General features: G+C 39.1%; 1 protein-coding gene across 2 annotated transcripts in view; it reads left to right on the top strand.

Annotated features, from left to right (window-relative positions):
- Armc4 (armadillo repeat containing 4) overlaps positions 1-18,840 on the top strand; it is a 194,176-nt gene that overhangs the window by 100,822 nt on the left and 74,514 nt on the right. For both annotated transcript variants that reach the window (XM_021150551.2, XM_021150552.1), the window contains one exon: positions 5,729-5,843. In XM_021150551.2, coding sequence (XP_021006210.1) covers positions 5,729-5,843 — 115 coding nt within the window. The remainder of the gene's footprint in view (positions 1-5,728; positions 5,844-18,840) is intronic.

Genomic DNA, 18,840 nt, shown 5'->3' with positions numbered 1-18,840 from the left:
AAAAAAAAAAAATCAAAAAACAAAACAACAAAAAAAAGAACTCACATGATATGCACTCACTGATACTTAGAAACTTAGAATACCCAAGATACAACCTATAAAACACATGAAACTCAAAAAGAAGGAAGACCAAAGTGTGGACAATTCGCCCCTTCTTAGAATTGGGAACAAAACACCCATGGAGTTACAGAGACAAAGCTTGGAGCTGAGATGAAAGGATGGACTATCCAGACACTGTCTCGCCTGGGGGTTCATCCCATAACCAGCCACCACACACAGACACTATTGCATATGCCAGCAAGATTTTGCTGAAGGGACCCTGATATAGCTGTCTCTTATGAGGCTAAGCCTGGCAAACACAGAAGTGGATGCTCACAGTCAGCTATTGGATGGAATATAGGGCCCCCAATGGAGGAGCTAGAGAAAGCACCCAAGGAACTGAAGGGGTCTGTAACCCTATAGGTGGAACAACAATATGAACTAACCAGTACCCCCAGAGCTTGTGTCTCTAGCTGCATATGTAGCAGAAGATGGCCTAGCTGGCCATCATTGGGAAGAGAGGCCCCTTGGTCTTGCAAACTTTATATGCCCCTGTACAGGGGAAACACCAGGGTCAAGAAGTGGAAGTGGGTGGATAGGGGAGTGGGGCGCGGGGGGGGGGCGGTATAGGGACTTTCGGGATAGCATTGGAAATGTAAATGAAGTAAATACCTAATAAAAAATTGGAGGAAAAAAAAAGAAGGAAGACAGTAAGTCAGCTGCAGCTCTACCACAAGACCTCTAAAATAGAAACATGCAGCACTCAGCTCGCATTGGGGAAAGTTAGGCAAGCTGTGGTCCACAAGAGGAAACACTCCAGAATGTCATATCTCAAACTGGGAAGACAGAGAAACTGGGAAAGTTCTCTATTTCATAATTTCGAATAAAATAACTGTTAGATGAGAATTACAAAATGCCTGTGCTACAAAATACAGATGGGGAAACTCAGAGAGCACCTGTCAGGGTGACCTTTCCAGTGAAAAAAGAGACTCACATGCTCACTATGGAGAGCTCCAAGGGTCACCAACATAACTCAACCATAAGCTTAGCTTTGGAAGGTGGAGCATCTCTTACTGTGACTTTATTATAAAACATGCAAAATTATTTTCAAAATACATTGATTTTTTTTTCCTGAAAGAACCATTAGTCTTACTCATGCCAATGATACAAAACAAATTGTTTATATCTGTGACCTTGGTGGTCAAGGAAACCAGCTAGACATCTTTCAGTCCTAGTAATGTTAATATCATACAGAAGACCAGGAAACAGAAACAACTGCATGTTTTACAAATTTGTGTGTTTTGTTTGTGGGTTTTTGTTTTATTTTGTTTTTGGTGGAAGGGGGTGTGGAGATAGGGTCTCATGTACTTTAGTCTGATCTCATGTACTATGTATCTGAAGATGACCTTGAGCATCCAATCCTCTTGCCTTGATCTCCCAGTACTGGAGCTACAGGTGTGTGCCACCAAACCCAGTATTGCTATTAATTTTTCTTAAAAGATGGAAATTGAATGCCTAGTCATCTCCCTAGAGCTATTATTCTGCAACAGTTTGATTTCCACTGTAGAACAGAAGATTCTGAAAATGCACAAGTCAGCTTTGTCTGTGATGTCAGTGATGAAGGTAAAAGTTCCTTGCTATAACAATGAGGAGAGTTATCACTTCTGGAAATCAACTCAAACCAAGTTGTCAGTCAAATTTAAGAGCTACAGAAATGGTATAAATGCATGGAAAATGGTTAGGTGTTTAAATTAATGTCACCTGTGAAACCACCATTGCTCCACAAGAAGCAATAAACTCATAAAGAGATTCTTTGTTAATATATACTCAATCTAGAGACAATTTCAAATTAAAAGTATTACTGGTTAGAGTTAGAATGGAGGGATGTACTTTGCAAGTGTGAGATTTGCAAAGGAATGTTCTTATGTTGGGAGAGACTTTTCTGGTTTACTGAAAAAAGAAGCAAAAACTGTTTTGTTTCAGATCTGACTAACCAGTATTCTAGGGTGGTAGTCACAGAGCCTGTACATGGCACGCCTTGTAAGGTGCTTCTGTCAGGGAGGACATAGAACTACAGGCAAAGCAGTGTGCTGAGGCTCCAGAAAAGAATTGGACCCCTTAGAAGAGGTGGGGTTTTTTTGTTTGTTTTTTGTTTTTGTTTTTTACCTTTATCTCCCTTCCTTCCTTCCTTCCTTCCTTCCTTCCTTCCTTCCTTCCTTCCTTCCTTCCTTCCTTCCTTTTTTATTTGATTTTATTCTTTATTATGTTTTGTTTGTATTTTTGCTTTTTATTTTCCAAGACAGGGTTTCTCTGAATATCCCTGATTTTCCTGAAACTCTTTTGTAGACCAGGCTGGCCTTGAACTCAGACCCACCTGTCATGCTGGGATTAAAGGTGTGTTTCATCACTGCCCAGCCTTGTTTTACTTCCATATGTTTGTGGTAATGACAGTGTAGTCCAAGCTGGCCTGGAACTCCAGATCCTTCTGCTTCAGTCTCCCACGTCTGGGATTTTTGATACAGACCCTGAGCATCGGGTCACACTGACACTGCTAGTGGAGAACAGCTGTCCTGTGGTCCATAGCAGTGTCTGCTCTGTGCATTGGTACATACGCACACACTTGCTACAGCAATGGCTCCCAGTCCTTCACTGGACTGTACTTCCCTGAAGGACAATTAGTATGCAAGCAGTCCTTATTTGTAGATCTATGTTGATAAATTCTGTACTCTATTTATAAGTAAAGATTACAGGGGCTGGAACATTCTCCAGTGCTCAGCAGTTAAGAGGACATGCTGCTCTTGGAGGGGACGTAAAATCAATTCCCAGAACTCACATTGGCTAAACCATCTGTAACTCCAGCTCTGGGTGGATCTGTGCCCTGGTTTCCAAGGACATTTTCACTCATTCCTATAATTAAAAGTAAAACAAAACTCTTTAAAAATTATGAATATCCTTTCATTTTTATACTCTGAGGTTTGGATATGGGAAAACACTGAAAATTTCTGAGCTGTCCAGAGCACATCTTTCCAGCCAAGGTCAGAAAAAGTAACATTCTGCCTGTATTATTATTATCATTATTATTACCATAATAATTACCATTATCACCATAATAATAATAATGATAATAATAATAAATACATGCTGGTATTCACAGGATGCCTCACAATGCTCAGATCCAACTTGCCATGTGGCTTAAGCTTTTATGCTATACACAGATCATCCATGACAGTCTATTTATGCCACATTAGTGCATTTTCATACTTTGAGTTGGTGATGATGATGTCATCCAATGCCACTCAGAAGAGTTCTGAAACAGAGTCTGTAAGCACCAGAAAGCTGTACTTGTTTGTACTTGTTTGTACTTGTTTGATGATCTTAGTTTCAGCATGAGTTATAGTGCTGTACAATGTAGATATCATTTTAAAACAGGTAGGACAGGATTTATCTGATCAATTAGTGAAAATGCTTCGGCCAGAGCCTTGAAAGAAGCAGCCAATTCTCATCAGCCCAGCCATCCTTGCTAATGAAAGTCGAATGTATTTATTATTTTTGAATGTCTAGCCCTTAGAGTTTAGTAAACATTCATGGACTTTTATGAGCAATTGTTTGGATAAGAGAATTGGAAGGAATAAATCTATTACTTGAAAAAAATTACTGAACTCAGAATAAGGGATTTAATACTACCCAGACAAACAGGAAGCCATTGGAGATGGTTTAGTCCTAAAAGGATCCTTTGATTGTAAATTGTTCAGTAGGCTTGATGGAACCTGGAACAAGGTTGGTATGAGGGACAGAACACACATGCCTGGGTTGTTGTTCACAGGGAGCTTGTGAAGAAGTTTGAGCAGGCCTTCCAAGGGATGTATTGTAGAAATGGGAGTGGAGAGAGGCTGAAATATCAAGCAGAGGCATGTGGATTCTGCCACAGAGCTGAGGGCAGAGAGTGAAGACAAGGAGCAGGTGACAGACAAAGGGACTGATGTGTGGAGTCAGTGATTGTCAGCCAAGGATGGAGCAGGCAAGGGATGGGGCTAACCTGTGGGGTTTGCTTCTCTTGGCTCAGTTCTGGTGTGTGCACATGGTTTTGTTATTTTCTTCACAGCATGCTATTACTCCTGTTCTACTGAGACTTTTAAGATACCAGTAATGAATCACAGCCCTTATTTATTATAACTAAGTAGCTGAGGAATTTCTAAGGCTACTGAGTGAAAGAGGGGGACAATGGATCCACTTTTACAATGAAGGGTGAATTTTTGTAGCTAGTTGTAAAAATTTGTCTGGGGAGAAGGATGTCTGATTTATTTGTGTGTATGTGTGTGTCTGTGTGTGTGCATGTATATGTATATACATGTAGGTATATGTTCCCGAGTGTGTATATGTGAGTGGGCATTTATAGGCTAGTGGTTGACATAGAATGACTTCCTGGATTTCTTCCTTTCTTATTTATTTTTAATTTTAGTTAATTAAAAAATAGATGTATGCTTATATGTTTGTGGGTGTGTATGTTCCAGAAGAGAGCAGTGGGTGCTAGAGACTAAACTTATGTCCTCTGGAAAAGCAGCAAGGATCCTTTCTTTAGTGCTGAATTATCTCAATAGAAGGAGTTATTTCTTAAGAGTGCATTTCTAAAAAGAAAAAAAGAAGCTGGCTTCTATTTTGCTATAGGCTGTTAGCATAACCCATTGCACAATGCTGCCCATAAGCCACTTGGAAATGTTGGATAATATTTAATCCCTGGCAAACATCTCAAATAATAATGAACTATAGATTTCTTAAAATGTCAACTGTAAAGGGAGATTTGAATGGCATTTTAAAAGCTAGGATTTAGTCTATTTGTGGCTAAGTACTAAATATGTTCAATTGAACTGGAGATTAAATGTCACAGGAATTGGGACGGTCCTTATCTTTCCTCATCTGCTTTGAGTTTAATGCATCTCCATGAACAAAGCTGTGTTTGTGAAGGATATTAAGGTGTGTTTGGCCTTGTCCTCCACCCCCAGCCCTCTATAGCCCTTCTTGCAAGGCTATGTTCCCTGGGCTGATTGACACATAAACAGAAGACAAATGGTGCAGAGATGACTCTCATGATAATTCATTTTTCAACTAGTCATGAAGATATTTTGATTACAGTATGTTTAAGTGATTACAGCACTGTCAGTTGTGCTAGGCTTGCTGGGAAGGAGCAAATGGGAAACAAGTTATATGTTGTTTGTGCCCAACAAAAGATGCACTGTGGTGTGATGATTTTAATTCCTAAAGGCAAACTACGGCTAAAGGAGATTAAAATATGTCGTACCATAAGGTGAGTCAACTAAACACAGACAACATGAAATGAAAACTACACAACTTTGAGGCATAAGTATTTTATTTTGGAAAGTAAAATGCTATTATGTGAAAGAAACCAGTATTTTTACTAACAGACTGTGTACAGCTAGTTAAGACATTGTGTGGCTTGATTTTAGTTTATACGAATCATAATTATTCAGCAAGCTTATTGAGTCATGAAACTGAAATCACAGGGCTTGAGCATTCAATAGCATAAATCTTATTGTTCTAGGAGTATTGACCAGAAGAGACCCCAGCAGAATGTCTAGGCCCAAACTAGAATTATGTGACTAAGAGGGCTGCATGAATGTTCCCATTTGTTTACAGCTTACAGTTCACACTACTGTTTTTGGCTTTTCCACAGGATAATTGACCGCTTAGATGGAGTTCGCTTATTGTGGTCCCTGCTCAAAAACCCACACCCAGACGTGAAGGCCAGTGCTGCATGGGCACTTTGTCCCTGCATTGAAAATGCAAAGGTAGATGGGATTGCTAACTGGTCTCTTCTAGAACTTCTAAACCTTTGAATCATGTCAGCACAGGCTACTCATTTATTTGGACTCACTTTTGGTCAGATTGGTCTGATAGAAGAAAGATGACTAAATTAGTAAAGTGATTTTTAGCAGTGATTTCTTCTGATGTTTGAAAAATATCACATGAAACTAGACAAAAGTAACAGCAAAGTAGCCTTGTTCTTCTCTTTTAGGAGATGAGAACATGACTGCACTACATTTTCTGTTGGTCAAGGAGAAGACAAACTGGGGGACCTTGGTTGTTTCCCAGGGTTACAGCAGTAGCAACAGCAGGGTGTCCTTGAAAAGTCACTTAACATTAAAGGCAGGATTAAATATTTATTTGTTGGAAATAATCTATTTATTAGTTACTTTAGTTTTCATTTGTACATTTCTTTTTTTGAAACATCTCTTTCAGCCTGCTTTTCTCTTTGTGGCACTGGAATGGAATTTGGGTCTCATACATTGTTGTATGCCGGCCCCCGGCCTACATGAACCCTGTACACCTGGGAGGCAGGCTGGGGCTGAATGAGACTTAGACTGCGAGAGAAAATAATGGAGACCAAGACACGTTTCTGTTCAAGGCTTGCGAGTTTATTAAGAGACCATGCTTATAAGAGGGAAGGCCCATCCCCCTGCCAGTCCACTCTTGGTGCCTGGAGCCATTCTGTCAGCACTTGATCCCCAGGCTGGTTGCTTATTCAGGAATGTCTCAGGAAGACAGGTTCAGCCTCTCAGCAGGTAACAGAATCTCAGGGCAGTTGTCATTTCAAAAGAAGCCAGCCAAGTCAGAAAGCTGCACCGCAGGTGGCCCCACCTCAGTGGTGACATGGTCTGTACCAGCCCTCTTCAGGCTAGGGGAGGCTACAATACATGCTCCAAGATCTGTTTTGGTAAAGTCATGTTCAGTTGCCAGGCTGACCTCAGTTTACAGGCAGAGCCGACTCACTCCTTCAATCCCCTGAGTAGTTTTGATTTTAGGTACTTGCCTCCAAACCTAGCCTGCTTCTCTTACCATTACTTCACATTTTACAATTTCTCTTAAAGACTTTCCACTGAATGTTTTAATTTGTTATTAAAGAATTAATTTCTATAAAAATTTAGCGTGACCTAAATTATGATCTTAAATATGAAAAAATGAGTTGTGAGGTTTGCTAGGAGTAGATTTTGATTTTGCTACTATAAAATGATTATTGGACCATGTTTTTACCACAGGACAAATAAATAAAAAACTGGTAAAGAGCTCAAGTGTTCACCTAGAGAAAAATGGACAACAGGATAATAGTTAATTAATATTGTATTAGGCAACACAGCAATACAAAATAAATTTATCTAATGTGTTTGGCAGTGTTGCCATATCTCATAAAATGTATTAAAGCAAGAGGCGAGCTACAATAGATGTTTAATATGATTTCTATTAAAATGCAAACAAAAATTTAATATAAACTTTAAATATTACTTAGGAAGCAAGAAAGTCTACTGGTAAAATTAATACAATATATGCTTGTAGGAAAATTCTTATCAGTTCCTTTAGCTGTCATTCCAGCCCTTCATTCATTAATATTCATAACTATTAAAACAACCAAATATTTAAGAAATTTTAATGGTATTAAAATACAAACCAAGATTAGCAGGACAAACTTTAGAGGACATAGATAATGTAAGGTGTAGAATATACATTTAAAAATTAAAAAACTGAATATCCTTGGAAAGATATAAAGGAGAACACTAAGTCTAAATAGATTGTTAAAACAAAATTCTGAATACCTGTATACAAACTTAAACATTCTATCTCCAGATATTAAAGAAACTATACAAAAAAATCACATTAACATTTAGGCTGAATGAAGTAGAAAGTTAAGAGTTCTTTGGAAAGTCAGTTGTGTTGGATGGTGTTTTGCTGGGGCAAACATGTGAAGGAACATTTGTGTTGAAGTAGACACATATGAAAGGCTAAGGCAGACTCATGAAGAAACATTTCCCTGAAGCAAACACAGGTAAATAGGTGTTCTGCTAAAACAAGCGCATGAAAGGACATAAAGGATTCTTTGCTAAAAACACACATATTAGTCTGCCTTATACTGTGGTGTTGAGCTCCATTTGTTGGGACTCCATAGAGACAAAGGCATCAAAAAACTTCTGTTTCTTTGCCACTTCCTCCAACTCAGGCTGATTGGCAGAGTGATGTCAGCTGAGACAGACTCGTGTGGAGTTTTGTTAAATCAGACTTGCATGCTAAGACAAGACCCATGGTGAGACAAGTCACATGGAGGACATGTGATGTTTGGAGGGATATAAACAGGACTCGATGGACAGTGGAGAGGGCTGAACTTGACTTGTTGGTACAGCTATGTAATGCTGTGTAAAGCTATGTAATGCTTTTTGGTTATGTATCTTCCCTGATCTTTGCTTTGCTGAGAGAGGCACAGCAGAGAACTCCTGGTACCTCCTTGTTGACTCATGTCGAAGCTGAGACCTGGTTGTCTGTTGATTTGTATTTGCCATCCTGACTACCAAACTAGACTGCTGGTGTATCTGTGAAGTGTTTGCCAGTAGAACAAGCTGCTGACATGTAATCTGAACTGCAGATTTCCTGACAACACAGATGGGAGTTCCTTCCAAGAACCTTTCTAAACAGGTCTACTTTCCCTGTACCCTTTCTTTTCCACTATCTCTGGAGGGTGGTGGGATAAAAGGGAGGGGGGTTGTTAAAGCATTTAAGAACCATCATTAAAAGTAAACACTGGAAATTTAAAAATAATAGCTTAACAAAATTTTCTTTTGTAATTTTTCATTAGTTCTTTGGAACATTTTGTATAATATGTAGTTCTATTCCCCCCTCCTTTAACTTCTCCCAGATCAACCCCTTCCATACACACCTAACTTTGTGCCTTCTTTTAAAACAAAACAAAACAAAACAAAACAAAACAAAACAAAAAAAAAAAAAAACTATCAGTCCTAATCTGTGCTTCCCATATTGTCCTGGATAAGTGGCCCTCCACTGGAACAGGGTGACCTACAAGGACACACACCCTTGAATAAAATTTACTCTTCCTCCCATAGCAGCTATCAGCTGTCAACAGCTCCTCATGTGCTTGTGTGACTTCATTCCCTTCTCCCTTTTGTGGGTTTCAATCTTGCATGCTATCACAGCTGCTGTGAGTTCAAATGTGGAACTGCTCTTCTGTGTCCAGAGAACATGATTTTCTTGTACTCAGCCTCTGCCTCTATCTCCCACAGTCCTTCAGCCTTCTCTTCCATAAGATTCCTTATTCTTGGGAGGAGGAGGTGGAATATAAATATTCAATGTATGGCTGAACATTCTATAAATTTTTGTTCTTTGTATTTTGAGCAGCTATGGATCTCTGCATCCATCACCATCTACTGAAGAAGGACGATTCCTTGATGAGAGTTGAGACATGCATTAGTTTATGGGTAGAATAAGTCATTAGGAGGTGGTTTACTACTGTGTACATTTAGCAGAACAATAGTTGTAAAATTTCCCATAAGGCCTATGATCAGTCTAGCTACAGTTCCTTGGCCCTGTTAAGGGTGACAAGTATATTTGCTCAACTTGTGGAACAAACTTCAAATCCTATCAGAAAGTGGTCAGTTATTCCAGCCCATTTGTGCCCTTATTGCATCAGTATCTTGCCAAGCCAGTCATCATTGTAGCTCTTAAGATTTTACAACTAATAAAATTGATGATTTCTTCTGTCCTCTATTAGCATGCAGCAACTTTCAGCAGTGTAAGATCTAGTTAGTAAGGATGCAGCTTCCAGGTTAGTGGCAGCTCAATTTATCCACCTGTTGATTTGAGTCTGAGGTGTCTTCACCTCTTATATATGGTCTTAACACCATGCTCTGTGTCTTAACCACAAATGCCACCAATAGCCTGTAATGTTTGAGATCTCTGTTATCTTACTGGCCAGCATCCTAAAAGATAAACCATTCCCAGCACTTTTTTTTAGCCTATGGTATCTAGTAGGAGTGTTGTCACCCTGTTACAGAGGAACTCTGTTTAAACTTTTTTTTTTATAGTGTGTTTATGTATGTATTTCAGAAACTTCTACAGTAGGTTTCTATATATGTGTATTTATGTGTGTGTTTAAGAAACATCTACAGTAGATTTCTGAAGCTTTAATGTGAGTTATGCCTCTCATACTCATCCCAATTTAACTCTTCCTATTTCTTGATTTTTGTTTAAGACTTATACCACTGCATTTTATTTTGCATCCCTTGAAATGCCCTCCATGGCCTTTTACTGATTTTTATGACCTCTGTAGGCATTGCAAATAAAGCACAGATCTGAATATTCAAATGGAACATCACAAAATGAGAAGATTCACATTTGTCTTTCAGGACTGGGTTCTTTTATTCAAAATGATTATTTTTAGCTGTACCCATTTACCTGCAAATTTTATATTTTCATTTTTATTAGCATTTGGTTAACACTCCACTGCTTAAGTGTACCTCATTTTTCTTATCAACTCACCAGTTGATTGATATCTAGGCTGCTTCCATTTCCTGACTGTTGTTAATTGTGCAAAAATGACCATGGATAAGCAAGTACCTCTGTATTAGGATATAAGGGCTCTTCTGGTTTATAACCAAGAGCAGTATAGCTGGATCCTGCTATTTTTAGCTGTTGGAAGAAACTACACAGATTTCCATAGTGGTTTTCCCAGTTAGCACTTGCTCCAGTAAATAAGTTTTTCCTGTTTTGCCACATCAGTACCAGAATTTGTTAGGATCATTGTTTTGATCTTAGCCATTATGACTGGGATGAGATGAAATCTCAGTGTGGTTTTAATTTACATTTCTTTGATGACCAAGGATATTGAACACTTAAAAATGTTTCCTAGCTGTATTTTATTTTTTGTAAACTCTCTGTTTAGTACCATGGCCCATTTTAGAATTGGGTATCTTGTTTTATTAACACTCATGAGTTTTTTGTTTTGTTTTGTTTTTAATCTCTTATGTATTCTGTGTAGTAACCTTCTGTTGATGTATAGCTGATAAAGATTTTGCCTCTTTGCTGGAATTATAGTGTAATTTGCTCTACAGAATCTTTTCAATTTAATGAGGTCCCATTTATTAATCATTGGTTGTAATACCTATGCTACGAAGAATCCTATTCAGAAAATCCTTTACTATGTCAATGATTTTGAATATTTCCTACTTTCTCCTCTACCAGGTTCAGGTATCAAGTCTTATGTTGAGATCCTTCCTATATTTAGGGTTGAGTTTTGTTCCAAGTAATGTATAAGGATAGGCTTTAATTCTTCTATATGTAGCTGTTCAATTATCAGCACCATATCTTAATATGTAGTCATTTTTTGGAGAAATTTTCCTAGGCTGCTGAGAAGAATATGCAGTCTCCATTGGGTGGAATGTTCTGTTAGGTCCATTTGATTTGTGATATTGTCTAACTCCATAGTTTTTATTGTTTAGTTTTTATCCAGATGATGTCTATAGGTAAGAGTAGGATATTCAAATCATTTACCATCACCATGTTGAGGTTACTGCTGTTTTATTTCTAACAGTATTTCCTTGAGAAGTTGGACATTTAATTTGTGGTGTGTATATGTTTATGAGTGTAATATTCTGTTGGCAGATTTTTTCCATTTAATGAGGATTAAATTGTAGTTTTATATCAATTTTATAAGATATTAAATTACTTAGGTCTCCTTTTTAAATTATATTTGCTTGAAATAGCTTTTTCTATTTTGTTTCTAGTCCAATTTCTGTCCCACTATTGAGGTATTTAAACCATTAATATTAAGTTATTATTGAAAGATATGCATCAATTTCTGTCATTTTGTTGATTTTTGTGGTGTTCCTCAGGTCTCTTTCGGCTCTTTGACATGATTTATTCATTCTCTTGTGACTCTAAGGTCTGATTACTCTTTTTATACTGAAATCGTTTTTTCTTTTTTTTTTCTTTTTAAAGATTTGTTTATTATTATATGTAAGTACACTATAGCTGTCTTCAGATGCACCAGAAGAGAGCATCAGTTCTCATTATGGATGATTGTAGCTACCATGTGGTTGCTGGGACCTGCAGAAGAACAGTCAGTGCTCTTAACCTCTGAGCCATCTCTCCAGCCCCTGAAATAGTTTTCCCAATACCTTCTGTAGATCTGCCTAGTAGTTTTGTTGTGGAATGTTTTCTCCTTCAGTTTTAATGATATTGATAGGTATAATAGTCTGGGTTGATAGTTGCATTCTTTCAGAGCTTAGAATATATTTCTTCTGGCCTTTATATCTTAAAGGTCTCTGTTGGATAATCAAATGTTATTGTGATGAGCCTGGCTTTACAAAATGACTTGACTTTTCTTGCAATTTTCTATACATTTTCTTCATTCTGTGTTTTTAATATTTTAATGTGTCATGGAGAATGTATTTCTGGTCTTGTCTAGTTGGTATTCTGTAGGCATCTTGTATGTGACTGAATGTCTCTCTAAGCATGTGGAATTTTCTTCCATGATTTTACATATTCAGATATTCTCTATGTTGTTATTTCTTCTTCCTCCTCCTTCCTTCTCCTCCTCTTCCCCTCCAAAAGTTTAGAGATTAGGTATTTTCATATATTATTCCCAAGCTCTCCTATATTCTGTTCATACTTTTAAATTTTCCCATTGACTTTTACTGAGGGATCCAGTTGCTCTCTTTGTCTTCCATCCCTGCCTCTCTATTTACATCCCGTTGGTGAGGTCCTCTACTGAGGTTCTTCAGTTACTTTCCGAAATTTTTATTTACAGTAACTTTTCAGTTTGGGCTTTCTCCAATAATTTAAATTATCTTAGATTGACTTCCTTATTTCATTCTTATTTTGTCTTGTTGATTTGTTTGACCATAGTTATAAACATTTTTAATTGTTTGTCTGGAATTTCTTATAGGTATTTTCATTTGGGGTCATTGCTATGATATTTGTAGTTTGGGAGGATAACATTATTTCTAGATGGTATGTGTGCATGTATGGTGTGTTTGTGTGTGGTAGGTGTGTTTGTGTGTGTGCATATGTGTATATGTGTGTCTGTGTCTATGTGTATATACGGTATATGTATGTGTATTTGTGTGTATGTGTGTATGTATGTATGTATGTGCATGCACATGTCTGTGTCTTTTTGGACCTTGGAACTTAGAACAAGTTTCCTTTGGGTCATATTTAGTGGCTTGGGCATCCCAGATTAAGAGTAGACTGTCATCTTGCATGTCCTCAAAGGGTTTGGGGGCAGTGTTGGTCCTTGCAAAGTAGTCCTAGAGCTTAGATGATCCAAATGGAGTGTGGCTGCAAGGGAAAAAGCAGATAGCCTACCATGGTCAGACTGGAGAATCTCTATTTTGTTTTATTTCTGAAGACAGAATTGTGTGTAGCCTATGCTGACTAGAACTCACTGTATAGCAAAGGGTGTTTTTTTTTTTTTTTTTTGAAATTAGATATAGTCTTTATTTACATTTCAAATGTTATCACCTTTCCTTCTCATTTCCCCTCTGAAAACCCCTTATCTCATCTCCACTACCCCTGCTCATCAAACCACCTACTCCGGTTTTCTGTCCTCACATTCCATTACACTGGGGCTTTGAGCCTTCACAGGACCAAGGGCTACTCCTCTCATTGATGTTCAACAAGGCCGTCTGTCCTCTGCTACATATGCGCCTGGAGACATGAGTCCCTCCATGTGTACTCTTTGGTTGATGGTTCAGTCCCAGGAGCTCTGGGGGTACTGGTTGGTTCATACTGTTGTTCTGCCTATGGGGTTGCAAACCCTTCATCTCCTTCAGTCCTTTCTCTAGCTCATCCATTGAGACTCTGTGCTCAGTCCAGTGAGTGGCTAAGAGTATCCATCTCTGTATTTCTCAGGCACTGGCAGAGCCTCTCAGGAGACAGCTATATCAGGCTCCTGTCAGCAAGCACTTGTTGGCATCCACAGTGGTGTTGGCATCCACAGTGGTGTCTGGAACTGTATATGGGATAGATCCCCAGGTGGGTCCCTGGGTGTCTGGATGGCTTTCCCTCCAGTCTCGGCTCCATACTTTGTGTCTGTATCTCCTCCCATGGGTATTTAGTTCCTCTTTCTAAGAAGGACTGAAGTATCCACACTTTGGTCTTCCTTCTTCTTAAGCTTCATGTGGTCTGTGAATTTTATCCTGGGTTTCCAAGGGCTGATATCCACTTACCAGTGAGTGTATACCATGTGTGTTCTTTTGTGATTGGGCTACCTTACTCAGGATATTATTTAGTTCCATCCATTTGATTAAGGATTTCATGAATTCATTGTTTTTAATAGCTGAGTAGTACACCATTGCATAAATACACCACATTTTCTGTATCCATGCATCTGTTGAAAGACATCTGGGTTCTTTCCAGCTTCTGGCTATTATAAGTAAGGCTGATATAAAGATAGTGGAGCATATGTCCTTGTTATATGTTGGAGCATCTTCTGGGTATATGCACAGGAGTGGTATAGCTGGATCCTCAGGTAGTACTATGTACAATTTTCTGAGGAACCACCAAACTGATTTCCAGAGTGGTTGTACCAGCTTGCAATCTCACCAGCAATGGAGGAGTGTCCTCTTTCTCCACATTCTCACCAGCATCCACTGTCACCTGAGTTTTTTATTTTACCCATTCTGATTGGTGTGAGGTGGAATCTCAGGGTTGTTTTGATTTCCATTTCCTGATGACTAAGGATGTTGAACATTTCTTTAGGGGTTCCTTGCCATTTGATATTCCTCAGTTGAAAAGTCTTTGTTTGGCTCAGTACCCCATTTGTTAACAGCTTTTTGGGGGTCTCTGAAGTCTTTCTTTTTGATTTCTTAGTATATATTGAATATTAGTCCTCTATCAGATGCAGGGTTGGTAAAGATCTTTTCCCAATCTGTTGATTGCTGTTTTGTCTTATTGATAGTGTCCTTTGCCTTACAGAAGCTTTACAATTTTATGGGGTTCCATATGTCAATTCTTGATCTTAAAGCATAAGCTGTTTGCGTTCTGTTCAGGAAGTTTTCCCCTGTGCCCACGTGTTCCAGGCTCTTCCCCACTTTCTTTTCTATTAGTTTCAGGGTAACTGCTTTTATGTGGAAGTCCTTGATCCACTTGGACTTGAGCTTTTTATGAGGAGATAAGAATGGATCAATTTGCATCCTTCTACATGGTGACTGCCAGTTGAACCAGCACCATTTGTTGAAAATACTCTTTTTTCCACAGGAAGGTTTTAGCTCTTTTGTCAAAGATCAAGTGACCATAGGTGTATGGGTTCATTTCTGGATCTTCAATTCTATTCCATTAATCTACCTGCCTGTCACTGTACAAATACCATGCGATTTTTTTTATCACAATTGTGCTGTAGAACAGCTTGATTGTTGTATAGGGATGGTGATTCCAGATTGTTGAGAATAGTTTTTGCTATCCTGGATTTTTTGTTATTCCAGATGAATTTGCAAATTGCTCTTTCTTTTTTTCTTTTTTTAAAAATTAGGTATTTTCCTCATTTACATTTCCAATGCTATCCCAAAAGTCCCCTATACCCTCCCCCCATTCCCCTACCCACCTACTCCCACATTTTGGCCCTGTCGTTCCCCTGTACTAGGGCATATAAAGTTGGCAGTCCAATGGGCCTCTCTTTCCAGTGATGGCCGACTAGGCCATCTTTTGATACATGTGCAGCTAGAGTCAAGAGCTCCAGGGTACTGGTTAGTTCATAAATTTGTTGCACCTATAGGGTTGCAGATCCCTTTAGCTCCTTGGGTGTTTTCTCTAGCTCCTCCATTAGGGACCCTGTTATCCATCCAATAGCTGACTGTGAGCCATCCACTTATGTGTTTGCTAGGCCCCGGCGTAGTCTCACAAGAGACAGCTATAACTGCTTCCTTTCAGCAAAATCTTGCTAGTGTATGAAATGGTGTCAGTGTTTGGAGGCTGATTATGGGAAGGATCCCTGGATATGTGACCCGCCCAGCAAGTCCAGTTATTCAAGGGTCTCGAGGGGACCTTCTCCTAAAAACCAAATGGGGGGTAGAGAGGTACGAGGGTCTTGTGAGAATAACGCCAAGGAAACGTTCTGAATTGCATCAAGACCCCAATGTATTAGCTAGGCCCAAGGTTTAAATGCACAAGCAAAAGGGGAAGTACTTCTCAGCAGGAGGAATGGGGCAGTGGAAATGCACCTCAGCAGGAGGGATGGGGCAGCAAAAGAGCAAGTACTTCTCAGCAGGTGGGATGGGGCAGCGGAAATTTTTCTTTTGGCGACTACACTGGGAATCAGGAACTTGGCAGTATCAGGGTACATCTTGAGGTCAGACATCCAGTGCTGACTTAGGGCTGGAACAATCTGTGGTTGTTCTTGGAACGGTGTGTTGGTGGCCTGCTTTTGACCCTCTTTTCTTCTCGGGGGGAGAGGGCCAATTCAGAGATCAGGACAATTGTGTTGTCTTAATAGCTCCCAACATTTCCCCCATTTGAATATTTTTATAAAGGCATATTGTATAATAAATTTGTAGCCACATTTTTAACCATCGCCTAAACGTCTGTTTGCTCACCGGGTGATTCTCTAAAACCATGAAGGACACAAGGACAAGTCATCTATGAGGCTTGAATTAATGGTTCCAGTCTGTTGGATATAACCTGGGCTAGCCAAGGGATTTAGGAACGAAGCAAGCTCCATGGGTAGAGGTAGAGGTCTGATCCCCAGTGTGTAATGTTAGGGGCCTTGTACAGGATTGACTCTCAGGCCCACAGATTTTTACCCAGAGTAACCCTGACCTGCTCTTGTGCCGTTTTTTCCTGGGGGAAGGACCCTAGGGCACTCAACCTTCATGCAATCAGACATGCCTCTCAGAGACTGTCTAACAGCTTCCAGACTAATCTCTGTGCAGTACTTAGTCTTACAACTCTCACGGGTGACAGCTTCAAGTTCCAATTTTTTGATGTGTCTAGCCTGGGATGACTGTTTAGTTTCCAATGTGGCGAGAATGTATGTTGGAAGCACAGACTATGGCAATCTAGAAATGATTTGTGGCATGAGACCGATGGCCGAATTTAGGGGAAGGGGAATGATCTTACTTAAGCATTTTATGGAAATTGAGTCTCTCTCCCTGGGAAGAGGGTGATGAAGCCGCATCCACGTCTGCCTCCTCTCCAGTAACCTGCTCGTTATCACCAATGTCCAGCAGATGGTAATGAACTGAAACAAATACACTTGAAAGAGATGAATCAATTTGAGATTTAACGAATCGGGTCAATTTCTGAAATGCCCAAGGACCAAAGGAGATCAATAATAGGAGTCCCAATAGGGGCCCTAAAAGGGAGGGCAACAAGGTCGAAAGCCAGGGGCAGGTTGAAAACCAGTTTTGGTAGTATACCTTCCCCCTAGGCCATTGTAAATATGTGTGTATGGGTGTAACTCAGCTATGTATAGTTCTAAGTATCTACTCTGGTTCCTCTTTAGGTCTTAAACTTCCTTATTCCTAGATGATGGTAAATTCCTGTGTAAGGCAGTGACATAGCTTTTATTCAAAGTGATAGTGTAATGCCAGAGGCTATTATGAATGTCACTGAATAGGCAACACTCTCCCTGAATTCCAAGCCCATGGTCTGCTCAAGAGCTTTCTAGGACATTGGAACACCTGTGAAGGCTTGGCAATGTCTGAAATTTCTGCCTTTAACTGTTCTAAGCCATGAGAAATATCAGTATCTCTCCAAACTCCCTGCAAATGAGCTTTAGTCTTTTCCCAATCAATGGTCATATTATAAGGTAAGGGGGTGATACAAATGTATTGGAAAGGAGCATGACATTTAGTAGCTAACCTGGTCTTAATATTTGCAATATCTTGCCCTATTGCCAGCACTACTACTTCTAGGGCATTAACCTTTGCTTTTAATTCTTTATCTATATAATATATTGCCCTGACAAAGCTATGGAAATATTCCTATGCTTATCATTAACAAAATGGGCAGTATGTAGCTGCTGATCTAAAGCCGTGGTAGATACCTTTTCAAAGTTTGCATTCCCAGATTTTTAAACCAAGGATCGTTTCCTAACTCTAATAGGCAGCAAAACATAAGCAGGTCTCTAACAAAAACATAACAGTAGATTACTTATCTAAATTAGGATCTACACAATTAGTTAATTGACAAGAATTACAATTAATATAAAAAGACTTGCCAAGATTGGCGATCTTAACTCTTAAAATTATTTAACAATAAGCATATAGGTAAGGTACACAAACTTTCATAGCTATAAGGAGCTGGCCTGAATGGCAAAAAATAGTCTCTGACAAAAGCATCTTGTACATTCTCTGTACCAGTCTTTTTCCTCATGAGTCAGCTTTTTTAGTTTTTATTTTAAGTTGGCACCAGGTTGGTACTCCTTGCTGCAGCCCATGGTGGAGATACAAATTTTTTTATCTGTTTGTAAGTGGCTGCTCTCTGATTTCTCCTCTTTTGTGCACTCAACACAGCTTTCTGGTCACCACTGTCAGGGCACTCACACGTCACATTGGAAGCTAGCATGCTCTTGTAGCATTCTGTGGAAAAAAGAGAAACATTCCCCCTTTTCCCCATATTAAGTATTTGAACAGGATCATGGAAAGTGCCAATAAGTGGATCCTTTTTATCTGTCCTAGACATCATTATATCTAGTTTATTTTTTAATAAAAATGTGATTTAAATAATTTGCACGGAGATATAATTCCCCCCTTCTTTATTTTTAAAGAAGGTATAGTTTTTAAAGTTTTACAATACCTTGTCTTTGAGAATTATAAAATATCTCAGTAACATATGCTGCCGCAGACCCTCTGGGTCCCTGTGTCTGCGTGGAACGGGGTCTCTCGACACGGGTGGGCAAAGCGTGGATGAATGAGTAACAAACAGACACACACAGGAGAGTTCGTGTGGAATCTGAGTGTAATTTTCGAATTGAGTCTCAGACTTTTTATGCAGAGGACAATAAGGAAGTTG

Source organism: Mus caroli, chromosome 18 (assembly GCF_900094665.2).
Source record: "Mus caroli chromosome 18, CAROLI_EIJ_v1.1, whole genome shotgun sequence".
Classification (NCBI taxonomy): domain Eukaryota; kingdom Metazoa; phylum Chordata; class Mammalia; order Rodentia; family Muridae; genus Mus; species Mus caroli.
Note: the sequence above shows the minus strand (reverse complement) of the source record. Positions and strands in the feature narration are given on the sequence as shown.